This window comes from Scyliorhinus torazame, chromosome 5 (assembly GCF_047496885.1).
Source record: "Scyliorhinus torazame isolate Kashiwa2021f chromosome 5, sScyTor2.1, whole genome shotgun sequence".
Classification (NCBI taxonomy): Eukaryota; Metazoa; Chordata; class Chondrichthyes; order Carcharhiniformes; family Scyliorhinidae; genus Scyliorhinus; species Scyliorhinus torazame.
Genome location: NC_092711.1, coordinates 155,437,880 through 155,462,865, shown reverse-complemented (window position 1 = coordinate 155,462,865; position 24,986 = coordinate 155,437,880). Strand labels below are relative to the sequence as shown.

At 48.3% G+C, this 24,986-nt stretch overlaps 2 protein-coding genes across 2 annotated transcripts in view; both read right to left on the bottom strand.

The window, feature by feature from the left end:
• Window positions 1–24,986, bottom strand: part of LOC140417985 (uncharacterized) — a 175,933-nt gene that overhangs the window by 16,993 nt on the left and 133,954 nt on the right. The window lies entirely within an intron of this gene.
• On the bottom strand, window positions 12,945–17,354 carry LOC140420185 (uncharacterized). The gene is made up of 2 exons (XM_072504213.1): window positions 17,177–17,354; window positions 12,945–15,271 (listed from the first exon to the last, which is right to left on the bottom strand). The coding sequence occupies exon 2, from the start codon at window positions 14,937–14,939 to the stop codon at window positions 14,145–14,147; it is 795 nt and encodes a 264-aa protein (XP_072360314.1). The 5' UTR covers window positions 14,940–15,271; window positions 17,177–17,354; the 3' UTR covers window positions 12,945–14,144.

Genomic DNA, 24,986 nt, shown 5'->3' with positions numbered 1-24,986 from the left:
TTCCCCCACCCCCCCTCCCCCCTGGGTTGCTGCTGTTGTCTACTTCTTTTCCATTCCCTCTATCTTTCTGTGAGGTAATCGACGAACGGTTGCCACCGCCTGGTGAACCCCTGAGCCGAACCCCTTAACACGAACTAAATCCGTTCTAACTTTATAAACCCTGCCATGTCATTTATACAGGTCTCCACACCCGGGGTTTTGGCTTCCTTCCACATTAACAATATCCTGCGCCGGGCTACTAGGGACGCAAAGGCCAACACGTCAGCCTCTCTCGCCTCCTGCACTCCCGGCTCTTCTGCAACCCCAAATATAGCCAACCCCCAGCTTGGTTCGACCCGGACCCCCACCACCTTCGAAAGCACCCTTGCCACCCCCACCCAGAACCCCTATAGTGCCGGACATGACCAGAACGTGTGGGTGTGATTCGCTGGGCCTCTCGAGCATCTCGCACACCTATCCTCTACCCCCAAAAATTTACTGAGCCGTGCTCCTGTCATATGCGCCCTGTGTAACACCTTAAATTGTATCAGGCTTAACCTGGCACACGAGGATGATGAGTTTACCCTACGTAGGGCATCAGCCCACAGCCCCTCCTCAATCTCCTCCCCCAGCTCCCCTTCCCACTTCCCTTTCAGCTCATCCACCATGATCTCCCCCTCGTCCCTCATTTCCCTGTATATGTCCGACACCCTACCATCCCCCACCCATGTCTCTGAGATCACTCTATCCTGCACCTCCTGCGTCGGGAGCTGCGGGAATTCCCTCACCTGTTGCCTCGCGAAAGCCCTCAATTGCATGTACCGAAATGCATTCCCTTGGGGCAACCCATATTTTACCGTCAGCGCTCCCAGACTCGCAAACGTCCCATCTACAAACAGATCTCTCAGTTGTACTACCCCAGCTCTTTGCCATGCTCCAAATCCCCCATCCATTCTCCCCGGGATGAACCTGATTGTTTCTTATCGGGGACCGCACCAAAGCTCCCGTCCTTCCCCCATGCCGTCTCCACTGCCCCCAATTTTTCAATGTAGCCAGCACCACCGGGCTTGTGGTGTATTTCTTTGGTGAGAATGGCAACGGTGCCGTCACCATTGCTTGTCGGCTAGTCCCCCTGCAGGGCGCCATCTCCAATCTCTTCCACGCCGCTCCCTCCCCTTCTCCCATCCACTTACACACCATTGAAACATTGGCGGCCCAGTAGTACTCACTTAGGCTCGGTAGTGCCAGCCCCCCCCCTGTCCCTACTACGCTGCAAGAAAACCTCCTCACACTCGGGGTCTTCCCAGCCCACACAAAACTCATAATACTCTTCTCGATTCTTTTGAAAAAAGCCTTCGTGATCACCACCGGGAGGCACTGGAACACAAAAAGGAATCTCGGGAGGACCACCATTTTAACCGCCTGCACCCTACCTGCCAATGACAAGGACACCATGTCCCATCTCTTGAAATCCTCCTCCATCTGTTCCACCAACCGTGTTAAATTAAGCCTATGTAATGTACCCCAATTCTTGGCTATCTGGATCCCCAGGTACCGGACGTCCCTTGTTACCTTCCTCAACGGTAAATCCTCTATCTCTCTGCTCTGCTCCCCGGGTGCACCACAAATAACTCACTTTTCCCCATGTTCAGTTTATACCCTGAAAAATCCCCAAACTCCCCAAGTATCCGCATTATCTCTGGCATCCCCTCCGCCGGGTCCGCCACATATAGCAACAAATCGTCCGCATATAGAGATACCCGGTGTTCTTCTCCCCCCCCTAAGTACCCCCCTCCACTTCCTGGAACCCCTCAGTGCCATGGCCAGGGGTTCAATCGCCAGTGCAAACAATAACGGGGACAGAGGACATCCCTGCCTCGTCCCTCTATGGAGCCGAAAATAGTCAGACCCCCGTCCATTCGTGACCACGCTCGCCATCGGGGCCCTATACAGCAACTGTACCCACCTGATATACCCGTCCCCAAAGCGAAATCTCCTCAACACCTCCCACAAATAATCCCACTCCACTCTATCAAATGCTTTCTCGGCATCCATCGCCACCACTATCTCCGCTTTCCCCTCTGGTGGGGGCATCATCATTACCCCGAGCAGCTGTATTCAGCTGTCTCCCCTTCACAAACCCAGTTTGGTCCTCATGAACCACCCCCGGGACACAATCCTCTATCCTCATTGCCATTACCTTGGCCAGAATCTTAGCATCCACATTCAGGAGGGAAATTGGCCTCCAGGACCCGCATTGTAGCGGGTCTTTTTCCTTATTTAGGATGAGCGATATCGTTGCCTCTGACATAGTCGGGGGCAGCTGCCCCCTTTTCCTTGCCTCATTAAAGGTTCTCATCAGTAGCGGGGCCAGCAAGTCCATATATTGCCTATAGAATTCCACAGGGAATCCGTCTGGTCCCGGGGCCTTCCCCGCCTGCATACTCCCAATCCCTTTCACCACTTCCTCCGTCTCAATCTGTGCTCCCAGGCCCACCCTCTCCTGCTCCTCCACATTGGGAAATTCCAGCTGATCCAGAAAGCACATCATTCTCTCCTTCCCATCCGGGGGCTGAGCTTCATATAATCTTTCGTAAAATGCCTTGAACACTCCATTCACTCTCTCCGCTCCTCGCTCCATCTCTCCCTCCTCATCTCTCACCCCCCTATCTCCCTCGCTGCTCCCCTTTTCCTCAGTTGGTGGGCCAGCAAACAGCTCGCCTTCTCCCCGTATTCGTACTGTACACCCTGTGCCTTCCTCCATTGTGCCTCTGCCTTACCCGTAGTCAACAAGTCAAATTCTACATGTAGCCTTTGCCTTTCCCTGTACAGTCCCTCCTCCGGTGCCTCCGCATATTGTCTGTCCACCCTCAGAAGTTCTTTCAACAACCGCTCCCTTTCCCTACCCTCCTGCTTTCCTTTATGTGCCCTAATAGATATCAGCTCCCCTCTAACCACTGCCTTCAGCGCCTCCCAGACCATTCCCACCTGAACCTCCCCATTATCATTGAGTTCCAAGTACCTTTCAATACACCGCCTCACCCTTAAGCACACCCCCTCATCTGCCAATAATCCCATGTCCATTCTCCGGGGTGAACGCTGTTGTTTTTCTTCCCCTATCTCCAGGTCCACCCAATGTGGAGCATGATCCGAAATGGCTATAGCCGTGTACTCCGTCCCCGTCACCTTTGGGATCAGTGCCCTTCCCAGAACAAAAAAGTCTATCCGTGAATAAACTTTGTGGACATAGGAGAAAAACAAAAACTCCTTACTCCTAGGTCTACTAAATCTCCAGGGGTCTACTCCTCCCATCTGCTCTATAAAGTCCTTAAGCACCCTAGCTGCAGCCGGCCTCCTTCCGGTCCTGGACCTCGATCTGTCCAGCCCTGCGTCCAGCACCGTATTAAAATCTCCACCCATTATCAATTTCCCCACTTCTAGGTCCGGGATTCGTCCTAACATACGCCTCATAAAGTTGGCATCATCCCAGCTCGGGGCATACACGTTCACGAATACCACCGCCTCCCCTTGCAATTTGCCACTCACCATCACGTATCTGCCCCCACTATCCGCCACTATAGTCTTTGCCTCAAACATTACCCGCTTCCCCACTCGTATGGCCACCCCCCTGTTTTTTGCGTCTAGCCCCGAATGAAACACCTGCCCCACCCATCCTTTGCGTAGTCTGACCTGGTCTATCAGCTTCAGATCCGTCTCCTGAAGCATAACCACATCTGCCTTAAGTTTCTTTCGGTGTGCGAGTACCCATGCCCTCTTAATCGGCCCATTCAGCCCTCTCACATTCCACGTGATCAACCGGGTTGGGGGGCTCTTTACCCCCCCCCCCCCCCCCTTGACGACTAGCCATCTCCTTTTCCAATCCAGCTCCTCACCCAGTTCCCACGTAACCGTATCTCCCCCAAGCAGCGCCCCCCCGCCCCGACCACCCCCCCCATACCAGCTCCCCCTTCTCCCCAGCAGCAGCAGCAACCCAGTTAACCCCCCCCCCCCCCCCCCGCTAGATCCCAAACTAGCGTAATTGCAGCCCCCATGTTGCTCCCAGAAGTCAGCAAACTCTGGCCGACCTCGGCTTCCCCCCCGTGACCTCGGCTCACACTGTGCAAGGCCCCCTCCTTCCTGTTTCCCTGTTCCCGCCGTGATTACCATAGCGGGAGAACAAAGCCCGCGCTTCCCTTTTGGCCCCGCCCCCAATGGCCGGCGCCCTCAGCTCCTCATCCTCCCTCCCCCACGACACGGGGAAGAGAGAAAAGTTACAGGGTCGCAGGATTAACAACTTGGGAAGTCATCTCTTCCCTCTTTTCCCCCCCTTCATCCCACATATTCACCCCCCCACTTTGTCCCAAACGTTCTTTTTATGGCCCGCTCACTCCAGTTTCTCCTCGACAATAAATGTCCACGCCTCATCTGCCGTTTCGAAGTAGTGGTGTTTCCCTTGATGTGTGACCCACAGTCTTGCCGGTTGCAGCATTCCAAATTTAATCTTCCGTTTGTGCAGCACCGCCTTGGCCTGATTAAAGCTTGCCCTCCTTCTCGCCACCTCCGCACTCCAATCTTGATATACGCGGATCACCGCGTTCACCCATCTACTGCTCCGAGTTTTCTTTGCCCATCTGAGGACCATCTCTCTGTCCTTGTATCGGAGAAATCTCACAACTATTGCTCGAGGAATTTCTCCAGCCCTCGGTCTTCGCGCCATAACCCGATAGGCTCCCTCCACCTCCAGCGGACCCGTCGGGGCCTCCGATCCCATTAACGAATGCAGCATCGTGCTCACATATGCCCCGACGTCCGCCCCTTCTGCACCTTCGGGAAGACAAAGAATCCTTAAGTTCTTCCTCCTCGCATTGTTCTCCAGCACCTCCAGCCTTTCCACACATCTTTTGTGTTGTGCCTCGTGGATCTCCGTTTTCACCACCAGGCCCTGCATGTCGTCCTCATTCTCAGCAGCCTTTGCCTTCACGACCCGAAGCTCCTGTTCCTGGGTCTTTTGCTCCTCCTTTAGCCCCTCAATCGCTTGTAATATCGGGGCCAACAGCTCCTTCTTCATCTCCTTTTTGAGTTCATCTATGCAACGCCGCAGGAACTCTTGTTGGTCAGGGCCCCATATTAAACTGCCTCCTTCCGACGCCATCTTGCTTTGTGCCTGCCATCCTGGCCGCTGCTCTTGAGGATCCACCGCAATCCGGCTACTTTCCTCTCTTTTTTCCATCCGTGTCCAGGGGGGATTCCCTTCTGGATTACAGCACAGTGTTTTTTGCCATTAAAATTGCCGTTGGTGCTCCTATTAAGAGCCCAAAAGTCCGTTCCTCCGGGAGCTGCCGAAACGTGCGACTTAGCTGGTCATCGCCGCACCAGGAAGTCTAAAAGTACTTTAATAAGTACTTTATAATAAACAGTAGTTTATTGAAAGAAGCCTTGGTAAAGACATTTTTTGGGGAGATTGGGAGAGAAGTTGAACCGTTGGCCATTTTGGTGAGTAAATTGAAGCTTTAGGTGAATGGTACAACCTGCGGAGTTGTGGGGCGAAATACTACTCACACTCCCCCCATCCTGATCGGAACAATTTGAAGAGGAAAAGAGTAACTAAAGCTGGCATTTGTCCTCTAGAGACTGAGTCTCGGGATTTGAGTGGAAAACAACAAAATGGAGGAGGCTTTAAACGGGTATTTTGCGGGAGAAGCCTTTAAAAAATTCAGAAAGGTAATTGAAAATCAAGAGGTGATAGAGAAGGATGAACATCGAACAATCACTGAGAAAAGTTCCCAGAAAACTATTGGACCCAAAGGCTGACAAGTCCCCAGGGCCAGATGACTTGTATCCTAGGGTTTTAAAAGTAGTGGTGGCACAGAGAGTAGATGCATTGGTTGTAATCTCCCAAAATTCCTCAGATTCTGGAAGGGTCCCAGTGATTGGAAAATAGTGAATGTAACACCTTCATTCAGGAAAGAAGGGAGGAGAAAGCCGGAAACCATAGGCCAGTTAGCCTAACATGTGTGTCATAGAATCATAGAACATACAGTGCCAAAGGAGGCCATTCAGCCCATCGAGTCTGCATCGATCCACTTAAGGCCTCACTTTCACCTTATCCCCGTAACCCAATAACCCACGGGGCAGCACGGTAGCATTGTGGATAGCACAAATGCTTCACAGCTCCAGGGTCCCAGGTTCGATTCCGGCTTGGGTCACTGACTGTGCGGAGTCTGCACATTCTCCCCGTGTGTGCGTGGGTTTCCTCCGGGTGCTCCGGTTTCCTCCCACAGTCCAAAGATGTGCGGGTTAGGTGGATTGGCCATGCTAAATTGCCCATCGTGTCCAAAATTGCCCTTAGTGTTGGGTGGGGTTACTGGGTTATGGGGATAGGGTGGAGGTGTGGACCTTGGGTAGGGTGCTCTTTCCAAGAGCCGGTGCAGACTCGATGGGCCGAATGGCCTCCTTCTGCACTGTAAATTCTATGAACCCCTCATAGAAATGTTACAGCACAGAAGGCCATTCAACCCATCTTGTCCGTGCTAGCCCGAGGATGCCCAGGTGCCCTTTCTAATCCCACCTTCCTGCACCCGGTCCATAGCCCTGTAGCTTAGAGCACTTAAGGTGCAGGGCCAGGTACTAAGAGTTTAGGGTCTCTGCCTCCTCCTCCAACTCGCACAGCGAATTCCAGATTCCCACTAACTACCCTCTGCATAAAAAAAGTTCTTCCTCATGTCCCCTCGACACTTTCTGCTTCTTATCTTGAATATATGTCCCCTGGTTCTAGAATTCTCCACCAAGGGAAGCAATTTTATCCTATCCACTCTATCTCTCCCCCTCATAATTTTGTACGCCTCAATTAAGTCATCCATCAGCCTTCGTTGTTCCAAAGAAAATAACCCCAAACTATCCAATCTCTCCCCGTAGCTACACTTTTCTGGGCCCAACAATGTGTACTTGTACACCAAGATCTCTCACTTCATCCACCCCTCTTCGTATATTCCCATTTATTGTGTACTCCCTACAACTGTTTGACCTCCCTAAATGCATGACCTCACACATCTGTGTGTTAAATTCCATCTGCCATTTTATCACCCACTCCATCAATCCATCTGTATCATTCTGGAGATTGTATCTATCCTCTACACAGTCCACCACTCGGCCAATCTTTGTGTCGACTGCACATTTCCCAATCATGCTCCCACGTTCACGTCCAAATCGTTAATCTATAACACAAACAGTAAGGGTCCTAAATCCGATCCGTGTGGAAAACCACTTGAAACAACTTTCTAATTGCAAGGGAAGCCATTGACCATTACCCCTTGTTTCTTGTTACTAAGCCAACTTTTTATCCAGTTTGCCACATTGCTCTATATCCCATGGGCTTTCACTTTCTTGACCAATCTGCCAATTGGAACTTTGTCAAACGCCTTGCTAAAATCCATGCACACTGCATCCACTGCACTACCTTCATCTACCTTTCTTGTTTGTCACTTGCTCAAAGAATTCAATCAAATTTGTGAGGCAAGACCTTCCTTTAACAAATCCATGCTGACTATCCTTGACTAGTCCATGCCTTTCTATGTGACAGTCAATCCTATCTCTCAGGATTGATTCTAGTAATTTGCCCACCACTACATAAGACTAACTGGCCGAAAATTGTTTGACTTTGTGATAGGGAATGTCTGAGAATCCATTATTAGGAGGTTATAGGATACTTAGAAAATCATAATGTCATCAGGCAGAGCCAACATGGCTTTGTGAAATGGAAATTGTGTGTAACTAATCTGTTTTGTCATGCAATAACATTCAAGGTGGATAAAGGGGAACCGGTAGATGTGGCAGACTTCAAATTCCAGAAAGCATTTGATAAGGTGTCACATCAAAGGTTACTGCCAAGATAAGATGACATGGTGCGGGGGGGGGGTACATATTTACACGGATACAGGATTTGTTAGCTAACAGGAAGCAGAGAGTAGGAATAAATCGATCCATTTCTGATTGTCAAGCTGTAACTGGTGGAGTGACACCGGGATCAGTGCTGGTTCCTCAAATATTTACAATCTACATCAATGAGTTAGATGAAGAGATCAAATATATGAAAGTTAAATTGAGCAATGACACCAGGGTAGAGAGGAAAGATGTCAACAGGAGGTGGAGATTCTGCAAATGGATGGGGCCAGGTTCAGTGAGTGAGCAGACATCTGGCAGATGGAGAATAACGGGAGTAAATGTGACCTTGTCTGTTTTGGCAGGAGGAATGGAAAAGCTGTATATTATTCAAATGGAGCGAGATTGCAGAACTCTGAGGCACAGAGGGATCTGGGTGTTCTGGTACAGGAATCACAAAAGCTTAGTGTGCAGGCACAGCAGGTGATTGGGAAGGGAAATGGAATATGGACATTTATTGCAAAGGGAAAGGATTACAAAAGAGGGGAGTTTCACTGCAGCTGTACAGGGCCTTGGTGAGACCACATCTGGAATACGGTGTACAGATTCAGTTTCCGTATTTGGGAATAAAGATATAATTGCTTTAGAATCAGTTCAGAGAAGGTTCACTTGACCCAATCCTGGGATGAGGGGCTGATTGGATGAAGAAGTTGAATAGGTTGGGCCCAATCCCACTGGAGTTTGGAAGAATGGGAGGTGATCTTATTGAAACATGGAATATTCTGAGGGGACTGGACAAGGTGGATACCCAGAAGATGTTTCCTCTTGTGGGGGACAAGGGAACTCAGAGGCAGATTTTATGAATAAGAGGTTTCCCGTTAAAGACAGAGATGATGATTTTTATTTTGTGCCTCAAGAGGGTGATGAGAGTGGAATTCTCTTCCCAGACAGCAGTGGATCATTGGCTCACTGAATCTACTCAGGGCTGAGTTCCACAGATTGTTGACAGACGAGTCCAGGGTTATGGGGGTGGGAGCAGACAGGAAGGTGGAGCCAAGACCACAGTCAGATCAGCCACGATCTTATTGAATGGTGCAGCAGGCTTGAGGGGCCGAATGGCCTACTCCTGCTCCGAAGTCCAATGTTCCCCTGTTGCTTTGCAAACTTCAAACTACCATCAGGTCACCCTTCAGTCTTCTCTATTCTAGGGAAAAGCCCCAGCTTTTCCTGAGGGTGAAATGCTCTCAGTTCTGCTATTATTCTTGTGAATCTTTGTTACACCTTCTCCAGTGCCTCGATTTCCTTTTTCTGAATGGAAATCATAAATGTTGTCAGTGCTCCCAGTGTAATCTAACCCTGGTTCTAAACAACATAACCCTGCTTTTCAATTCTCTCCCTCCAGAATGGAACCCTATATATGGGCCCCGCATCGCAGGAAAGATGTGAAGTTCTCAGAGAGATTGCAGGGGAGATTGACGAGAATGGCACCAGGGATGAGGGACTTCAGTGAATTGGAGAGACTATAGAGGCTGAAATTTTCTCTTTAGATCAGAGCCATAAGGACAGAGAAGGAGGCCATTTGGCCCATCGAGTCAATGCCAAATTTCTGTAGAGCCAACCAGTCAGTCCCACTGCTCCATTCTCTCCCCCAGCCCCACAAAGTGAAATTGAGTGAGGGGTCGGAGAGAGTTTTCCTCCCCCTCGAGGTGTGGGCTGTAAAAACCCTGGGGGAAGCCCTACTTCAGGTTTTCTTGCTAATTAGTGAACATTCAATTAAATTCAATGACTGGCTGTGGATTTATTTTGAATTTGATTGTTACACTTCTCCTGTTTTTATTCCTGTTCTGATTACGCTCTGGGTAAGGATGGTTGACAGGTGACAGGATGGGAAATTGTGGTTTGAGTCTTCACTGACCAAATGTTTTATTGATCTGAACTGTGTAAAAGGGACCAAACTGCAGCAGAAATCGAGCAGAGCTGAGAACAGACGACTTGCTGTGTGGGAACAGGGAGATAAACAGCTCCCAGAGGACAGAGAAAACAAGAGTGCCTGGAATCCTAGACAACACCTGGGTATCAAGGCCATCATGTTTTCACTGCTTGGCATGGGAATGCTGACTCCCTGTATCGGGGACGGAGCGTGGGGAAGACAACTGTTTGAGAGTTTGACGTGGTTTGGGCGGGTACAGACGGTTCAATGACAGGCTTTATAATTGGTCCGTTCAAATGTTAGCTCGGCAATGATTGGGTTAAATCAGTCTCCATAGACTTTGTGATGTAATAAAGTATAAGAAGGGATTCCCCGAGCACAGAGATTTGTTGAGGTTTTACATATTCCACTGGCTGGGACCATGGCATCTGGGGCAGAACAGGGAGCATTAACCTGGAGATGGTGCTTCCACCCAGAGTGTAATGGGAATGCTGCTGCACTTTGATACTACTGCTCAGACATTAGCATGTGTCAGCTCTTATTTATACTGAATAACATCTAACCACTGTCACCAATAAGGGTTATCACTGTGAATCATTTCAGAGTTTGGGGAAGCGGGTGTTAAGGGTCTATAAATACAAATTAGGAGAAGTGGGCCATTCGGCCCCTCAAGCCTGCTCCACCATTCAATAAGATCAGGGCTGATCTGATTGTGGTCCCAACTCCACTTTTCTTCCTTCACCCTTTCACTCCCTCGTCAATCAAGAATTTATCAAACTCAGCCTTAAAACCTATTCACTGCCCCTGCCCCTCCACTCTCTGGGGAAGAGAGATCCACAGTACCAGGGCCCTTAGGAGAACAAATATCCTCATCAGCATCTTAAATGGGAACCCCCTTGGGCTGGATTCTCCACCTTGCCAGCAGCGCACCCATGCTGGGGATTTCCTGGCGGCGTGGGGCTGCCCACAATGGTAAACCCCATTGACCGGCTGGTAAGACGGAGAATCCCGCAGCCAGCGGGGCGCACTGCACCAGAAAACTGAATCACAGCCCCGGTTTTTAAACAGTGTCCCCGAGTTCTAGTCTCTACCACAAGGGGAAACATCCTCCCAGCATTCTCTCTGTCAATTCCACTCAGGACCTCGTGTTTCAATAAGATCCTCTCTCATTCTTCTCAACTACAATGGATACAGTCCCAACCTGTCAAACCTGAGGATAACCCCCTCATTCCAGAATCTGGGGGTCAACCTCTTATGAACTGCTTCTAATGCAACTATCTCATTTCTGAAATAAGGAGACCCAAACTGTACGCAGTGCTCTAAATATGGTCTCACCAAGGCCCTGTACAACTGCAGCAAAACATCCCGACTTTTATGTTCCAGTCCCCTTGCAATAAACAACAATATCCCATTGTGCTTCCCAATCACTGGCTGTACCTGCAAACTAATTTACTGAGATTCCTGTATCAGGACACCCAGATCCCCCTGTACCTCAGAGTTCTGAACTCTTTCTCCATTTCTATAATATGGTGTTTTATTTAATCCTTCCTGCCAAAGTGGACACGTTCACATTTTCCACATTATGCTCCATCCTTAACATTTTTGTCCACTCACTTAACCTATTTGTTGTCCTTTGCAGACTCCTAGTCCACGTCACAAATTACTTTCTGACCTATCTTTGTGTCATCAGCAAATTTCGCTGTCAAGGACGTCACGGTGGTGCAGTGGTTAGCACTGCTGCCTCACAGCTCTGAGGACCCGGGTTTGATCCAGGCCGGGTCACTGTCCATGTGGAGTTTGCACATTATCCCCGTAATTGTGCGAGTCTCACCCCCACAACCTAAAGGTGTGCAGGATAGGTGAACTGGCCACACTAAATTGCCCCTTATGTGGAAAAAAAAAAGAATTGGGTACTTTAACTTTATTTTTGTAAAAATTAGCCGCCATGCATTTGGTTCCATCATCCAACTCATTATTATCGATTGTAAATAGTTGTCAATAGCACTGATCCTTGTGACACTCCACTTGTCACATCTTCCCACCCCAAACATGACCCTTTATACCTACTGTCTGCTTCCTGTCAGCAACCAATCCTCTATCCATCCTGAAACGTCAACCCCTACACCAGGGTTTCTCAAAACCTTTTTGCCCGGGACCATTTTTACTAACCGACCATCCTTCGGGACCCACGCTGGCCGACCTTTTTTCTTACCTTTAATGCGAGAGGTGAGCCTGGGCTTATATTCTATACTCTAGATTTCATTGAATTTACAGCTCAGAAGGAGGCCATTCGACCTATCGAGTCTTCACCGGCCCTTGTAAAGGGTAGCGAAGAATGAGAAATGACCTCATCGAAACAGGCATTATTCTCTCAGGACTCTACAGAGCAGATGCAGGAAGTAAGTTTTCCTCACACGAGTGGTTTACAGCCTGGGGATATAGTCTGCAAATTACAATGCGACTATTTTAGATATAGATGAGGAGGAATTACAACTCAAAGTATTGTGAAACTTTTTAATCTCTAAAATTCACTATCAAAGAGAGTTCTGCATGCTCAGCCCTTGAGCATGTTCAAGACCAATCCAGGAAGACTGAATTGAATTTTTAAAAAAAATCTTCTCCTGGGTCAGGAGGAGGCGGTGTTTCTCTCTGGGCTCCGCGTGCCCGTATTTCTAAAGCCTCTTGCAGCCGCCATTTTTAAAAGCTGGATGCTGCGGCTGTTGCGCCTGAATTAACGCAATCGGGAACGCCGCAATTGATGGCTCCGTGACCCTCCCGATACCCGCCCGTGACCTACCTGCAGGTCGCGATCTCCACTTTGAAAATTCCTGCCCTATACCATGAGCTCTTATTCTGTGCAGTAACCTTTGATGTGGCACCTTGAGAAATACCTCCTGGAAATTTAGATAAACCACATCTACAGGTACCCCTTTATTGACATCCCTTGTTATTCCCTCAAAGAACCTTGAGTCAATCATGATTGACTCCCTGAACCCCATTTTCAAACACGATGTGTCAAAAGAAAAACTCATCTCCCCCTCTGGCTCCTTTATCCATTACCTTTGAGGGACTCACTTTCTGTTAAAGAGCCTGCCAACTCCTCTCACCCACTTTCCCTTAAGTGAATGAATTTGAAAAGACCAGAAAAAAAATCAAATATTTTTAACAAAACAAGTTTATTAATGAAACAGAACATGGTTTAAAAAAACAATACTTGTTGATCAAAGACAACCAGAGTAAAAGAGTAACCAGAGTAAAAGGATGTTCACAATGTTCTGGACCCAAATGGTTTCTCTTTGGCGCCTCTGTTCCTGTGACTCCCCGCTTTGGCACAGGGGTACTGAACCCCGGGGGTCACGGAACCATTAGCCCTGGTCACCCGCTCCAATTCCCAGTCCATCCTCCAAGCACCTTCCTGTTTCTCTGTCAGTGTGATGCCCATGGCAGTTTCCCAACTAGGGCACATTATTCCAGCTAAGGATCACACAACAGGATTTCAAGTTTTATGCTACAAGTGTGAAGTGATGCACTTGGGCAGGTCAAACAAGGCAAGGAAATACATGATAAACGGCAGGACCCTGGGAAGCACCGAGGATCAGAGGGACTTGATGTGCATGTACACCAGCCCCTTAAGGTGGCAGAGCAGGAGGATCCAGTGGTTAAGAAGGCATATGGCATACTTGTCTTTATTAGCTGAGGCAGAGAGTTTAAGAGCAGGGAGGTTATGCTTGAACTGTATAAAACATTGGTTAGGCCACAGCTAGAGTATCGTGTGCAGTTCTGGAATCCACATTATAGGAGGGATGTGATAGCACTGGAAAGGGTGCAGAGGAGATTTACCAGGATGTTTCCTGGGTTGGAGAGTTTTAGTTATGAAGAGAGATTGGATAGACTTGGATTGTTTTCCTTGGAGCAGCGGAGACTGAGGGGGACATGACTGAGATGTAAAAAATTATGAGGGACATAAATAGAGTAGACAGGAAAAAACCTTTCCCTTTCCTGGAGGGATCAGTGACCAGGGGGCACAGATTTAAGGTTAAGAGGCAGGAGGTTTAGAGGGGATGTGAGGAAAAGCTTTTTTACCCAGAGGGTGGTGGGAGTTTGGAACTCACTGCCTGAAAGGCTGGTGGAAGCAGAAACCCTCATAACATTTAAGAAGCATTTAGATCGGCACTTGCGATGCCCAAGCTATAGGCCAAGTGCTGGGAAATGAGATTGGAATAGTTAAGTGGTTGTTTTGGACTGGCGCAGACTCGATGGGCCGAAAGGCCTTTACTGTGCTGCATGACTCTATGACCCATGTGAAGTTGAAGTTACAAGCAGATCAACTGGTGTCTCTGATGGATAATCGAGTGATTCACTTCTCACATTGAGAGCAGGTGAACGGCCTCTCCCCAGTGTGAATTCGCTGATGTTTCCGCAGGATGAATAAATGTCTGCATCCATTCCCACATTGAGAGCAGGTAAACGGCCTCTCCCCAGTGTGAATCCGCCGGTGTCTCTGCAGGCTGGATAATTGAGTGAATCCCTTCTCACACTGAGAGCAGGTGAACGGTTTCCCCCCAGTGTGAACTTGCTGATGTCTCTGCAGGGTGGATGAATGTCTGAATCCCTTCCCACACTGAGAACACGTGAATGGCTTCTCCCCAGTGTGAAGTCGCTGGTGTGTCTGTAGGTGGGATAACTCAGTGAATCCCTTCCCACACTGAGAGCAGGTGAATGGCCTCTCCCCAGTGTGAACTCGCTGGTGTGTCCACAGGTTGGACGAACAACTGAATCCTTTCCCACACTGAGAGCAGGTGAACGGCCTCTCCCCAGTGTGAACTCGCTCGTGTGACTTCAGGCTGGATAACGCACTGAATCTGTTCCCACATTGAGAGCAGGTGAATGGCTTCTCCCCAGTGTGAATTCGCTGATGTTTGTGCAGGCTGGATAAATGTTTGAATCCCTTCCCACATTGAGAGCAGGTAAACGGTCTCTCCCCCGTATGAACCCGTTGGTGTCTGTGAAGGTTGGATAACTGAGTGAATCCCTTCTTACACTGAGAGCAGGTGAATGGCTTCTCCCCAGTGTGAATGCGTCGATGAGCTTCCAGCAAACATGGGGCTCTGTATCCCTTCCCACAATCCGAACATTTCCACGGTTTCTCCATGTTTTGGATCTCCTTGTGTCTCCACAGATTGGATAATTGAAGCCTTGACCACACACAAACACGTGTAGTCTCTCCCCGCTGTGAATGGTGCAATGTAACTGGTTAAAGCTCTTTCCACAGTCAGTGCTCTGGAACACTCTCACTCGGGTGTGTATGTCTCGATGCTTTTCCAGTCACACTGATGTTTAAAATCTTTTGAAGTCAACACTTGGGGCAAACATTTCTCCTTCTAGATTCAAAGGCTGATGATATTCAGGTCCAAAGGAATCGAGTGACTGCCAGATTGAGATGTGACGTTCGAGATTTCTGTCTAATTCGTCCTCTTCTAATATCTTGCAGAAACAATTTACAAAAGACATTACTGTCAGTACAGGATAGAAATTCAGAACAGACAATTCTAGTTTCTATGGAACATTCTTTCCTCTCTCATTCCCCAAAAGCTGTAAATCTCTGTCCGCCACAGACCTAAAACATGGAGAAACCGTGGAAATGTTCGGTTGTGGGGATACAGTGACCCATCTTTGCGAGAAGCTCATCGACGCATTCACACTGGGAAGAAGCCGTTCACCTGCTCTCAGTGTGAGAAGGGCTTCACTCAGTTATCCAACCTACACAGACACCAGCAAATTCACACTGGGAGACCATTCACCTGCTCTCAGTGTGAGAAGGGATTCACTCAGTTATCCAGCCTGCTGAGACACCAGCGGATCCAATACAATCCAAATTTTCTCAGGGAATGTATAGGGCATCCATCGCACTATCAGAAGGAAAATGATTGTCTCCTTTCTCAAGGAGAAAGTCGACATAGCTTTATTCCAGGAAACTCATCTCGATTAACCTCAATTGGGGCGACACAGTGGCACGGTGGTTAGCACTGCTGCCTCACCGCTCCAGGGTCTCAGGTTCAATTCTGGCCTCGGGTGACTGGCTATGGGGAGTTTGCACATTCTCCCAGTGTCTGTCTGGGTTTTCTCTCAGTCCAAAGATGCGCAGATTAGGTGGATTGGCCATGCTAAATTGCCCCTTAGTGTTCAAAAAGGTTTGGTAGGGTTACTGGGTGACTGGGATAGGCTGGAGCATGGGCTTAAGGAGAGAGCTCTTTCAAAGGCAGATGCAGACTTGATGGGCCGAATGGCCTCCTTCTGCACTGTAGGGATTCTGTGATGAGGAACACTTTAAATTGAGGCAGGATCGGGTGGGGCAGGTTTTTTTGCCTCCTTTTCATCAAGTAACAAGGGTGTGGCAATCCTTATTAATAAAAATATCCCTTTAAAGGTTGAAATCTGCATCAAGGATAAAGGAGGTAGATATGTGATCATTAGAGGTTCAGTGTATGGAGATGTTGTTTCAATAATGAATGTTTATGGATCCCCGAATTACTCCCCGGAGTTCATTACTAAGGTTTCTGTGGATTTTGTAGTCAGCTTCGACTAACTCTTTTGTGGTTGGTGACTTCAACGGCCACTTAAATCCTCTGGTAGATAAGCTCCCGGTTACCAGAACCCCACCACACTGTAAGCTGGGGTGTTGGCCTCGGCTTGTGAGGAGGTGGGTTATGTGGATGCTTGGAGAACTTTGCACCCGAGGAGCAGAGATTTTACCTTCTTTCCAGCCCCACATCAATGTCATATTAGAATCAACAACTTTCTTGTTCCGAGGACAATCCTACACCTGGTGTCCTCCTGCAACACAGGAAACATCGTAATTGTAAATGTGTCAAGTTGAGGGAGCAAAGGATGTCAATGTCTTTACATTGTCATTGTCCCCGAGGTTCTGCTCAAGGGCTCACTCCGGTCAAGAACGTGGAGATTTGATACCTACTGATAAGAGGTACTTCATTTACTACACATTTTAAGGAAGAGTTTGAGTTCTTCCTTTTGTTTAACTCGGCCCCTGGTATTTCCCGCTCCATTTTGTGGGAGATGTGTAAAGTTTATGCTCGGGGCTGATAATTTCTTAAACTGCTAATACAAGGTGCAGGATAACCAGAGGCATCTGGAGGTTTGTTTGGCGAAGGCCAAGGAGAATCATATGGAGGCCCCGAGTAAGCTACCGCTGAAGGAGGTTAACGCAGCAAATTGGCTTTGGACTCCCTGTTGACTCAGCAGGCCAAGCTTTGCAGAGTCTGCACCCTCCCTGGATTCACTTCCTTTCCCTTCAGTTGCTGCAAGTGACCAATTGAAGGTGAGAATGAGAAAATAAATGGAAAGGGGGAGAAGAGAAAGTGTTTTACTCACAGATGTTGGAGACAGGAGGAGGTTTCACCTTCACTTCCGCTGTGACATCACAATGGCGCCCTGCCTGAATCAGCCAATAGCAATTACTGTATTCCGCGGAGTCGTCACCGGGTTCCAGTGCGCAGGCCCAGGAGCCCCTCCTCCTGCAGCTCCTGGAGACAAGGTTTCCAGGCAACCGGCTGACGGCTCCGGCCAGAGGGAGAAGCCGCTCGGTGTTCTCTCCCTCCCCCGGTCCGGGACTGCGCATGTCTCGGGGAGAGGGGCAGCTGTGCATTTGCGAATTGAGCCCGCCTCCTGCCCTTTCACCTGAGGTATTGACCAATGGGAAGAGTTGAGCGCGGGCATTGCGTGAATGGATATTGAGCTTCACACAGAGTGAAATCTCCTCCTGTCCCCAACATCTGGGAGTAAAACACTTTCTTTTCTCCCCCTTTCCATTTCTTTTCTCATTCTCACCTTCAATTGGTCACTTGCAGCAACTGAAGGGAAAGGAAGTGAATCCAGGGAGGGTGCAGACTCTGCAAAGCTTGGCCCAGGTCTCTCTCTCTCGTAAAGACATTGACATCCTTTGCTCGCTCAGCTTGACACATTTATTCGTCTGGCTAAAAGGATGGTCTCTTTCCCAATGTTCACAATTAAAGGGTAGTTTCCCCAGGAGATGGCTGACATTTATGGGGAAAGTAAATTAATATCGGACAGAGATATGTCTATTGTTATAGGTACATATTAATTATATTGTTAATGGTTCTGTAATAAAGTATATTATTATTATTTCCAGTTGTGTAATATTGTGCTGTAGCCACGTTATAGATTTCCGGTCATCTCTTCCCTCAGAGGGTTGTTAGTTTCTGAATTTCTCTTCCACAGGGACCACTGGAGGCTAGGGGGTCACTGAATATATTTAAGGATGAGTTGAATTTTTTTGTTACTTTTTTTAACCATTTTATAAATCATGAATGAATGCAACAGAGTAACAGAAAAATTGGTGGAAAATGGGTACAGAGCAGAACGACTGATATTGCCACATAAGTACAAGCAACACATTGCAGAATTAATTTGTGGCAGTACATTTGAGCGACCAGAGTCTGGAGATGAAATGCCAGATCAATTAAACAACTGGTTAACAGGTTAACATAGTGAGTGGAGAAAGAGGGTAAGATTATATAAAAACAGAAGGATACCAATGCAGGTCACACAGCCCAAAATATTACAAAACAGATAAACAGCATAGTTGAATTAAAATAAATTACCTGGGGGTGCAGGTTGCCCGGGAGTGGCTCCGTAGCTACAACATTTCTAGTTTGATGGGGAAAGTGAAAGCTGATCTGGCAAGGTGGGATGGTCTCCCTCTGTCAATGGCGGGTCGGGTATAGGCAGCTAAAATGAATGTGTTGACGCGATTTCTGTTTATTTTCCAATGCCTGCCGATTTTGCTGCCAAAGACATTTTTCAGAGAGATTGAAGGAATGATTACCTCATTCATATGGGGAGGGAAGGCAGCCAGAGTTAGAAAGGTGCTGCTACAGAGGTGAAGGCACGCACGGGGTTTGGGCGGCAAATGTGCATAAGGTGCGGAGCTGGGTCAGAGGGGTTGATTCCCAGTGGGTCAGAATGGAGGAGAGTTTGTGTAGGGGGTAGGGATTGAAGGTGCCAACAACAGCACCGTTCCAGATGGCCCCAGGGAAATACTCAGGGAGTCCGGTAATAATAGCGTCATGGAGAATTTGGAGGCAGTTTCGCCAAGACTTCGGGTTGGGGGTAGGGTCAAGGGAAATGCCGATTCGGGGGAATCACAAATTTGAACCAGGGAAGTGGGACGTAAATTTTCGGAAATGGGAGCAGAAGGGGATTAAGACACTAAAAGATTTGTTTCTTGGGGGTCAGTTTTCAGGATTGAAGGAGCTGGGAGTGAAGTATGGGCTGCAACAGGGGGAAATGTTTAGATAGATGCAGGTTCGAGATTTTTCCAGGAAGGAGATACAGAGTTTCCCGGTGGAGCCGGCGTCCACATTGTTGGAGGAGGTGCTGAGGATAGGGGGACCGGAGAAGGGGGTAGTGTCGGCAGTTTACGGGGCTATTTTGGAAGAGGAGAAGGCACCACTGGAAGGGATCAAAGCAAAGTGGGAGGAAGAGTTGGGAGAGGATATGGAGGAGGGGTCCTGGTGTGAGGTGCTCCGGAGAGTGAAAGCCTCCACCTTGTGCGCGAGGTTGGGGCTGATACAGCTGAAGGTGGTATATAGAGCACACCTCACAAGGGCGAGGATGAGTCGGCTCTTTGAAGATGTGTGTGAACGTTGTGGGGGTAGCCCAGCATATCACGTTCATATGTTTTGGTCCTGTCCAAAGCTGGAGGATTACTTGTAGGAGGTTTTTAGGATAATCTCTAAAGTGGCGCACGTGAAACTAGACCTGGGCCCTCGGGAGGCCATATTCGGGGTGTCGGACCGGCCGGTGTTGGAAACGGGTGCGGAGGCAGATGTTGTATCCTTCGCCTCATTGATCGCCCGAAGGCGGATCTTGGGCTGGAGAGCAACCTCTTCACCCTGTGCCCTGGCATGGCAGGGGGACCTGTTGGAATTCTTGACTCTTGAGAAGGTTAAGTTTGAACTGAGGGGAAGGATAGAGTGGTTTTACAATTCATGGGCATTATTCATTATGCACTTTCAAGAATTGTATAACATCGAACATTAGTTGCGGGGGGGGGGGGGGGTTTGGGAGGGTTGGAGGGAGGGGGACTGTGTGTGTTAATGGTGACCATGGGTGATTCCTGATTTCCTTTGTTATTTGCTTATGTTAACATGCGGGCAGTTTGGACCCAGATTTAAGGACTGGGTAAAGCTATTATATAAGGAGCCGAGGGCCAGTGTCCGCACAAATAACATCAGCTGAGAATGCTTTCCTCTCCACCGTGGGACTTGGCAGGGATGTCCTATGTCACTCCTGCTGTTTGTACTCGCGATTGAGCCATTGACCATCGCATTAAGAAGTTTGGGAGTATGGAAAGGGATAGTGCGGGGGGGAATAGAGCATAGGGTGTCTTTATATGGCTATGACTTGCTGTTATATGTGTCGGAACCAAGTGTGTCAATAGGGGGAATACTGGAGCTGCTTCGGGTGTTTGGGTCTTTCTCGGGTTACAAATCAAATCTAGACAAGAGTGAATATTTTGTGGTGTCTCATTCGGGGGTGGCGGCAGGGCTGTTATTCCGTAGGGTAGGGACTCACTTTAGATACCTGGGGGTGGAGGTTGCTCGGGATTGTGGGGGGGGGGAGGGGGGGGCTCCGTAGGTACAACATTTCTAATTTGGTGGGGAGAGTGAAAGCTGATCTGGAAGGTGGGATGGTCTCCCTCTGTCGCTGGCAGGTCGGGTACAGGCAGCTAAAATGAATGTGCTGCCGCGATTCCTGTTTATTTTTCAATGCCTGCCGATTTTCCTGATTACCTCATTCATATGGGGAGGGAAGGTGGCCAGAATTAAAAAGGTGCTACACAGAGAGGAAGGCAGGCAGGGGGTTTGAGTCTTCTGAATCTGATGTATTATTACTGGGTGCTGAATGTGGAGAAGGTACGGAGCTGGGTCAGAGGGATTGACTCCCAATGGGTCAGAATGGAGGAGAGTTTGGGTAGGGGGTCGGGATTGAAGGCGCTAGCGACAGCTCCGCTCCCGACGGCCCTGGAGAGATACTCAGGGAGTCCGGTAGTAATAGCTTTGTTGAGAATTTGGAGACAGTTTTGACAGTACTTCGGGTTGGGGGCAGGGTCAATGGAAATGCCGATTTGGGGGAACCATCGATTTGAGCCAGGGAAGTGGGATGGAAATTTTCGGAGATGGGAGGAGAAAGGAATTAGGATACTAAAAGATTTATTTCTTGGGTGTCGTTTTGCGGGATCGAAGGAGCTGGGAGTGAAGTATGGGATGGAGCAGGGGGAAATATCTAGATACATGCAGGTTCGAGACTTTGCCAGAAAGGAGATACAGAACTTCCCAGCAGAGTTGGTTTCCACATTGCTGGAGGAGGTGCTGACGACAGGTGAACTGGAGAAGGGGATAGTATTGTCGGTTTACGGGGCTATTTTGGAGGAGGACAAGGCGCCGCTAGAAGGGATCAAGGCAAAGTGGGAGGAAGAGTTGGGTGAGGGTATGGAGGAGGGGCTCTGGTGTGAGGTGTTCCGGAGGGTGAACGCCTCCACCTTGTGTGCGAGGTTGGGGTTGATACAGCTGAAGGTGGTGTATAGAGCGCACCTTAAAGGGTGAGGATGAGCCAGCTTTTTGAGGGGGTAGATGTGTGTGAACGTTGCGGGGTGGCCCCGCAAACCACGTTCATATGGTTTGGTCCTATCCAAAGCTGGAGGATTACTGGAAGGAGGTGTTTAGGCTAATCTCTAAACTGTTGCAAGTGAAGCTGGACCGGGGCCCTCGGGAGGCCATATTCGGGTGTTGGACCAGCCGGGGTTGGAAACGGGTGCGGAGGCAGATGTTGTAGCCTTCGCCTCGTTGATCGCCCGAAGGTGGATTCTGTTAGGGTGGAGATCAACCTCTCCACCCTGTACCCAGGCGTGGCAAGGGGGGTGGGGGGGGGGGGGGGGGGGGGGACCTGCTGGAATTCTTGACGCTTGCAAAGGTCAAATTTGCACTGAGGGGAAGGATGGAGGGGTTCTACAATTCATGGGCATCACTCATTGTGCACTTTCGAGAATTGGATCACATCGAACATTAGTGGGGTTGGAGGCTGGGAGGGTTGGGGGAGGGGGAACTGTATGTGTTATTGGTGACTATGGGTGATTCCTGATTCCTTTTTATCATTTGTTATGTGTTAACATGCGGGCTAATGTCTGGGGTTTGGTGGGAGGATGGGATCGTTGTTATTGATATGGGGATTGATATTTCATTCGTTACTGATTATTGTTTATTGTTGGGTGTAAATTTGGGAGAAAATGTGAAAAAGGAGAATAAAAAATATTTTAAAAAAGAAATCTACAAGTTGTGAATCTTTGGAATTCTCTACCCCAGAGGGCTGTGGGAGCTCAGTCATTGAGTGTGTTTAAAGCAGAGACTGACAGATTTCTAAATACCAATAACACAAAGGGATATGGGGATAGTGTAGGGAAAAAGGCATTGAAGTGGATGATCAGCCATGATCGTATTGAATGGTGGAGCAGGCTCGATGGGCTGAATGGCCAGCTCCTGCTCCTATGTTCCAATGATACAAAGATAGGTAGGAAAGTAAATTGTGAAGAGGACATAAGGAGGTTAAAAAGGTACATGTTAAATGAGTGGGACAAAATCTGGCAAATTGAGAATAATGTGGGAAAATGTGTAATTGTCCACTTTGGCAGGAAGAATAAAAAGGCTTATTACCTAAATGGTGAGAGATTGCAGAGCTCTGAGATTCAGAGGGATCTGAGTGTCTAAGAGCATGAATCACAAAAGGCGAGTATACAGGTACAGCAAGTAATTAGGATAGCTGATAGAATGTTATCGTTTATTGTGAGGGGAATTGAATACAAAAGTAGGGAGGTTATGCTTCAGTTATGCAGGACATTGGTGAGACCACATCTGGAGCACTGTGTACAGTATTGCTCTCATTTAAGGAATGATGTAAATGTGTTGGAAGCAGTTCAGAGAAGGTTTACTGGACTCATAACTGGAATTGGAGGCTGGTCTTATGAGGAATGATTGGACAGGCTGGGCTTGTGTCCGATGGAGTTTACGTGACTTGATTGAACAGTATAAGATGCTGAGGAGCCTTGACAGGGTGGATGTGGAAAGGATGTTTTCTCTTGTGGGAGAATCTAGAAATTGGAGTCACTTCAAAAGCAATAACTTGTCCATTTAAGGTAGAGGAGAACTTCTTTCTCAGGGGGTTGGGAGTCTTTGGAACTCTCTTCCTCGAAGGGCAGTGGAAGCAGAGTCTGTGAATATTTTTAAGGCAGAGCTGGATAGATTCTTGAAAATCAAGGGGGTGAAAGTTTATCAGGGGTAGGTGGGAATAAGACCAGAGGAAATAGGAACAGGAATAGGCCATTCGACCTTTCCAGCCTGCAGCACCTTACAATTGGATCATGGCTGAAACCAACATTTCTCACGTTCACTTTCCTGCCCTTTCCCTGTAATCCTAGGTTCCCTCACTGATCAAAAATCTACCTCAGCCTGAAATATACACAAGGACTCTGTCCCCACAACTCTCTCAGGTCCAAAGACTCTCTAAAGAATTGCATAGAACATAGAACATTACAGCGCAGTACAGGCCCTTCAGTCCTCGATGTTGCGCCGACCTGTGAAACCACTCTAAAGCCCATCTACACTATTCCCTTATCGTCCATATGTCTATCCAATGACCATTTGAATGTCCTTAGTGTTGGCGAGTCCACTACTGTTGCAGGCAGGGCATTCCATGCCCTTACTACTGAGTAAAGTACCCTCTGACATCTGTCCTATATCTATCTCCCCTCAATTTAAAGCTATGTCCCCTCGTGCTAGACATCACCATCCGAGGAAAAAGGCACTCACTGTCCACCCTATCCAATCCTCTGATCATCTTGTATGCCTCAATTAAGTCACCTCTTAACCTTCTTCTCTCTAACGAAAACAGCCTCAAGTCCCTCAGCCTTTCCTCATAAGATCTTCCCTCCATACCAGGCAACATTCTGGTAAATCTCCTCTGCACCCTTTCCAATGCTTCCACATCCTTCCAAATGCGGCCGCACCAGAGTTTTGTACAGCTGCAACATGACCTCATGGCTCCGAAACTCAATCCCTCTACCAATAAAAGCTAACACACCGTACGCCTTCTTAACAACCCTCTCAACCTGGGTGGCAACTTTCAGGGATCTATGTACATGGACACCAAGATCTCTCTGCTCATCCACACTGCCAAGAATCTTACCAATAGCCCAGTGCTCTGTCTTCCTGTTATTCCTTCCAAAATGAATCACCTCACACTTTTCTGCATTAAACTCCATTTGCACCTCTCAGCCCAGCACTGCATCTTATCTATGTCCCTCTGTAACTTGTAACATCCTTCTGCACTGTCCACAACTCCACCGACTTTAGTGTCATCTGCAAATTTACTCACCCATCCTTCTACACCCTCCTCCAGGTCATTTATAAAAATGACAAACAGCAGTGGCCCCAAAACAGATCCTTGTGGTACACCACTAGTAACTGGACTCCAGCCTGAACATTTCCCATCAACCACCACCCTTTGTCTTCTTCCAGCAAGCCAATTTCTGATCCAAACTGCTAAATCATCCTGAATCCCATGCCTCCGTATTTTCTGCAGTAGCCTACCGTGGGAAACCTTATCAAACACTTTACTGAAATCCATATACACCACATCAACTGCTTTACCCTCAGCCACCTGTTTGGTCACCTTCTCAAAGAACTCAATAAGGTTTGTGAGGCACGACCCACCCTTCACAAAACCGTGTTGACTATCTCTAATCAAATTATTCCTTTCCAGATGATTATACATCCTATCTCTTATAAATCTTTCTAAGATTTTGCCCACAACAGAAGTAAGGCTCACTGATCTATAGTTACCAGGGTTGTCCCTCCTCCCCTTCTTGAACAAGGGGACAAAATTTGCTATCCTCCAATCTTCTGGCACTATTCCTGTAGACAAAGATGACTTAAAGATCAAAGCCAAAGGCTCAGCAATCTCCTCCCTAGCTCCCCAGAGAATCCTAGGACAAATCCCACCCGGCCCAGGGGACCTATCTATTTTCACACTTTCCAGAATTGCTAACACCTCCTCCTTATGAACCTCAAGCCCTCCTAGTCTAGTAGCCTGAATCTCAGATTTCTCC

Excerpts from the sequence above, each read along its gene's own strand:
- LOC140420185 (XM_072504213.1), bottom strand. The coding sequence starts at position 14,939 with ATGGAGAAACCGTGGAAATGTTCGGATTGTGGGAAGGGATACAGAGCC.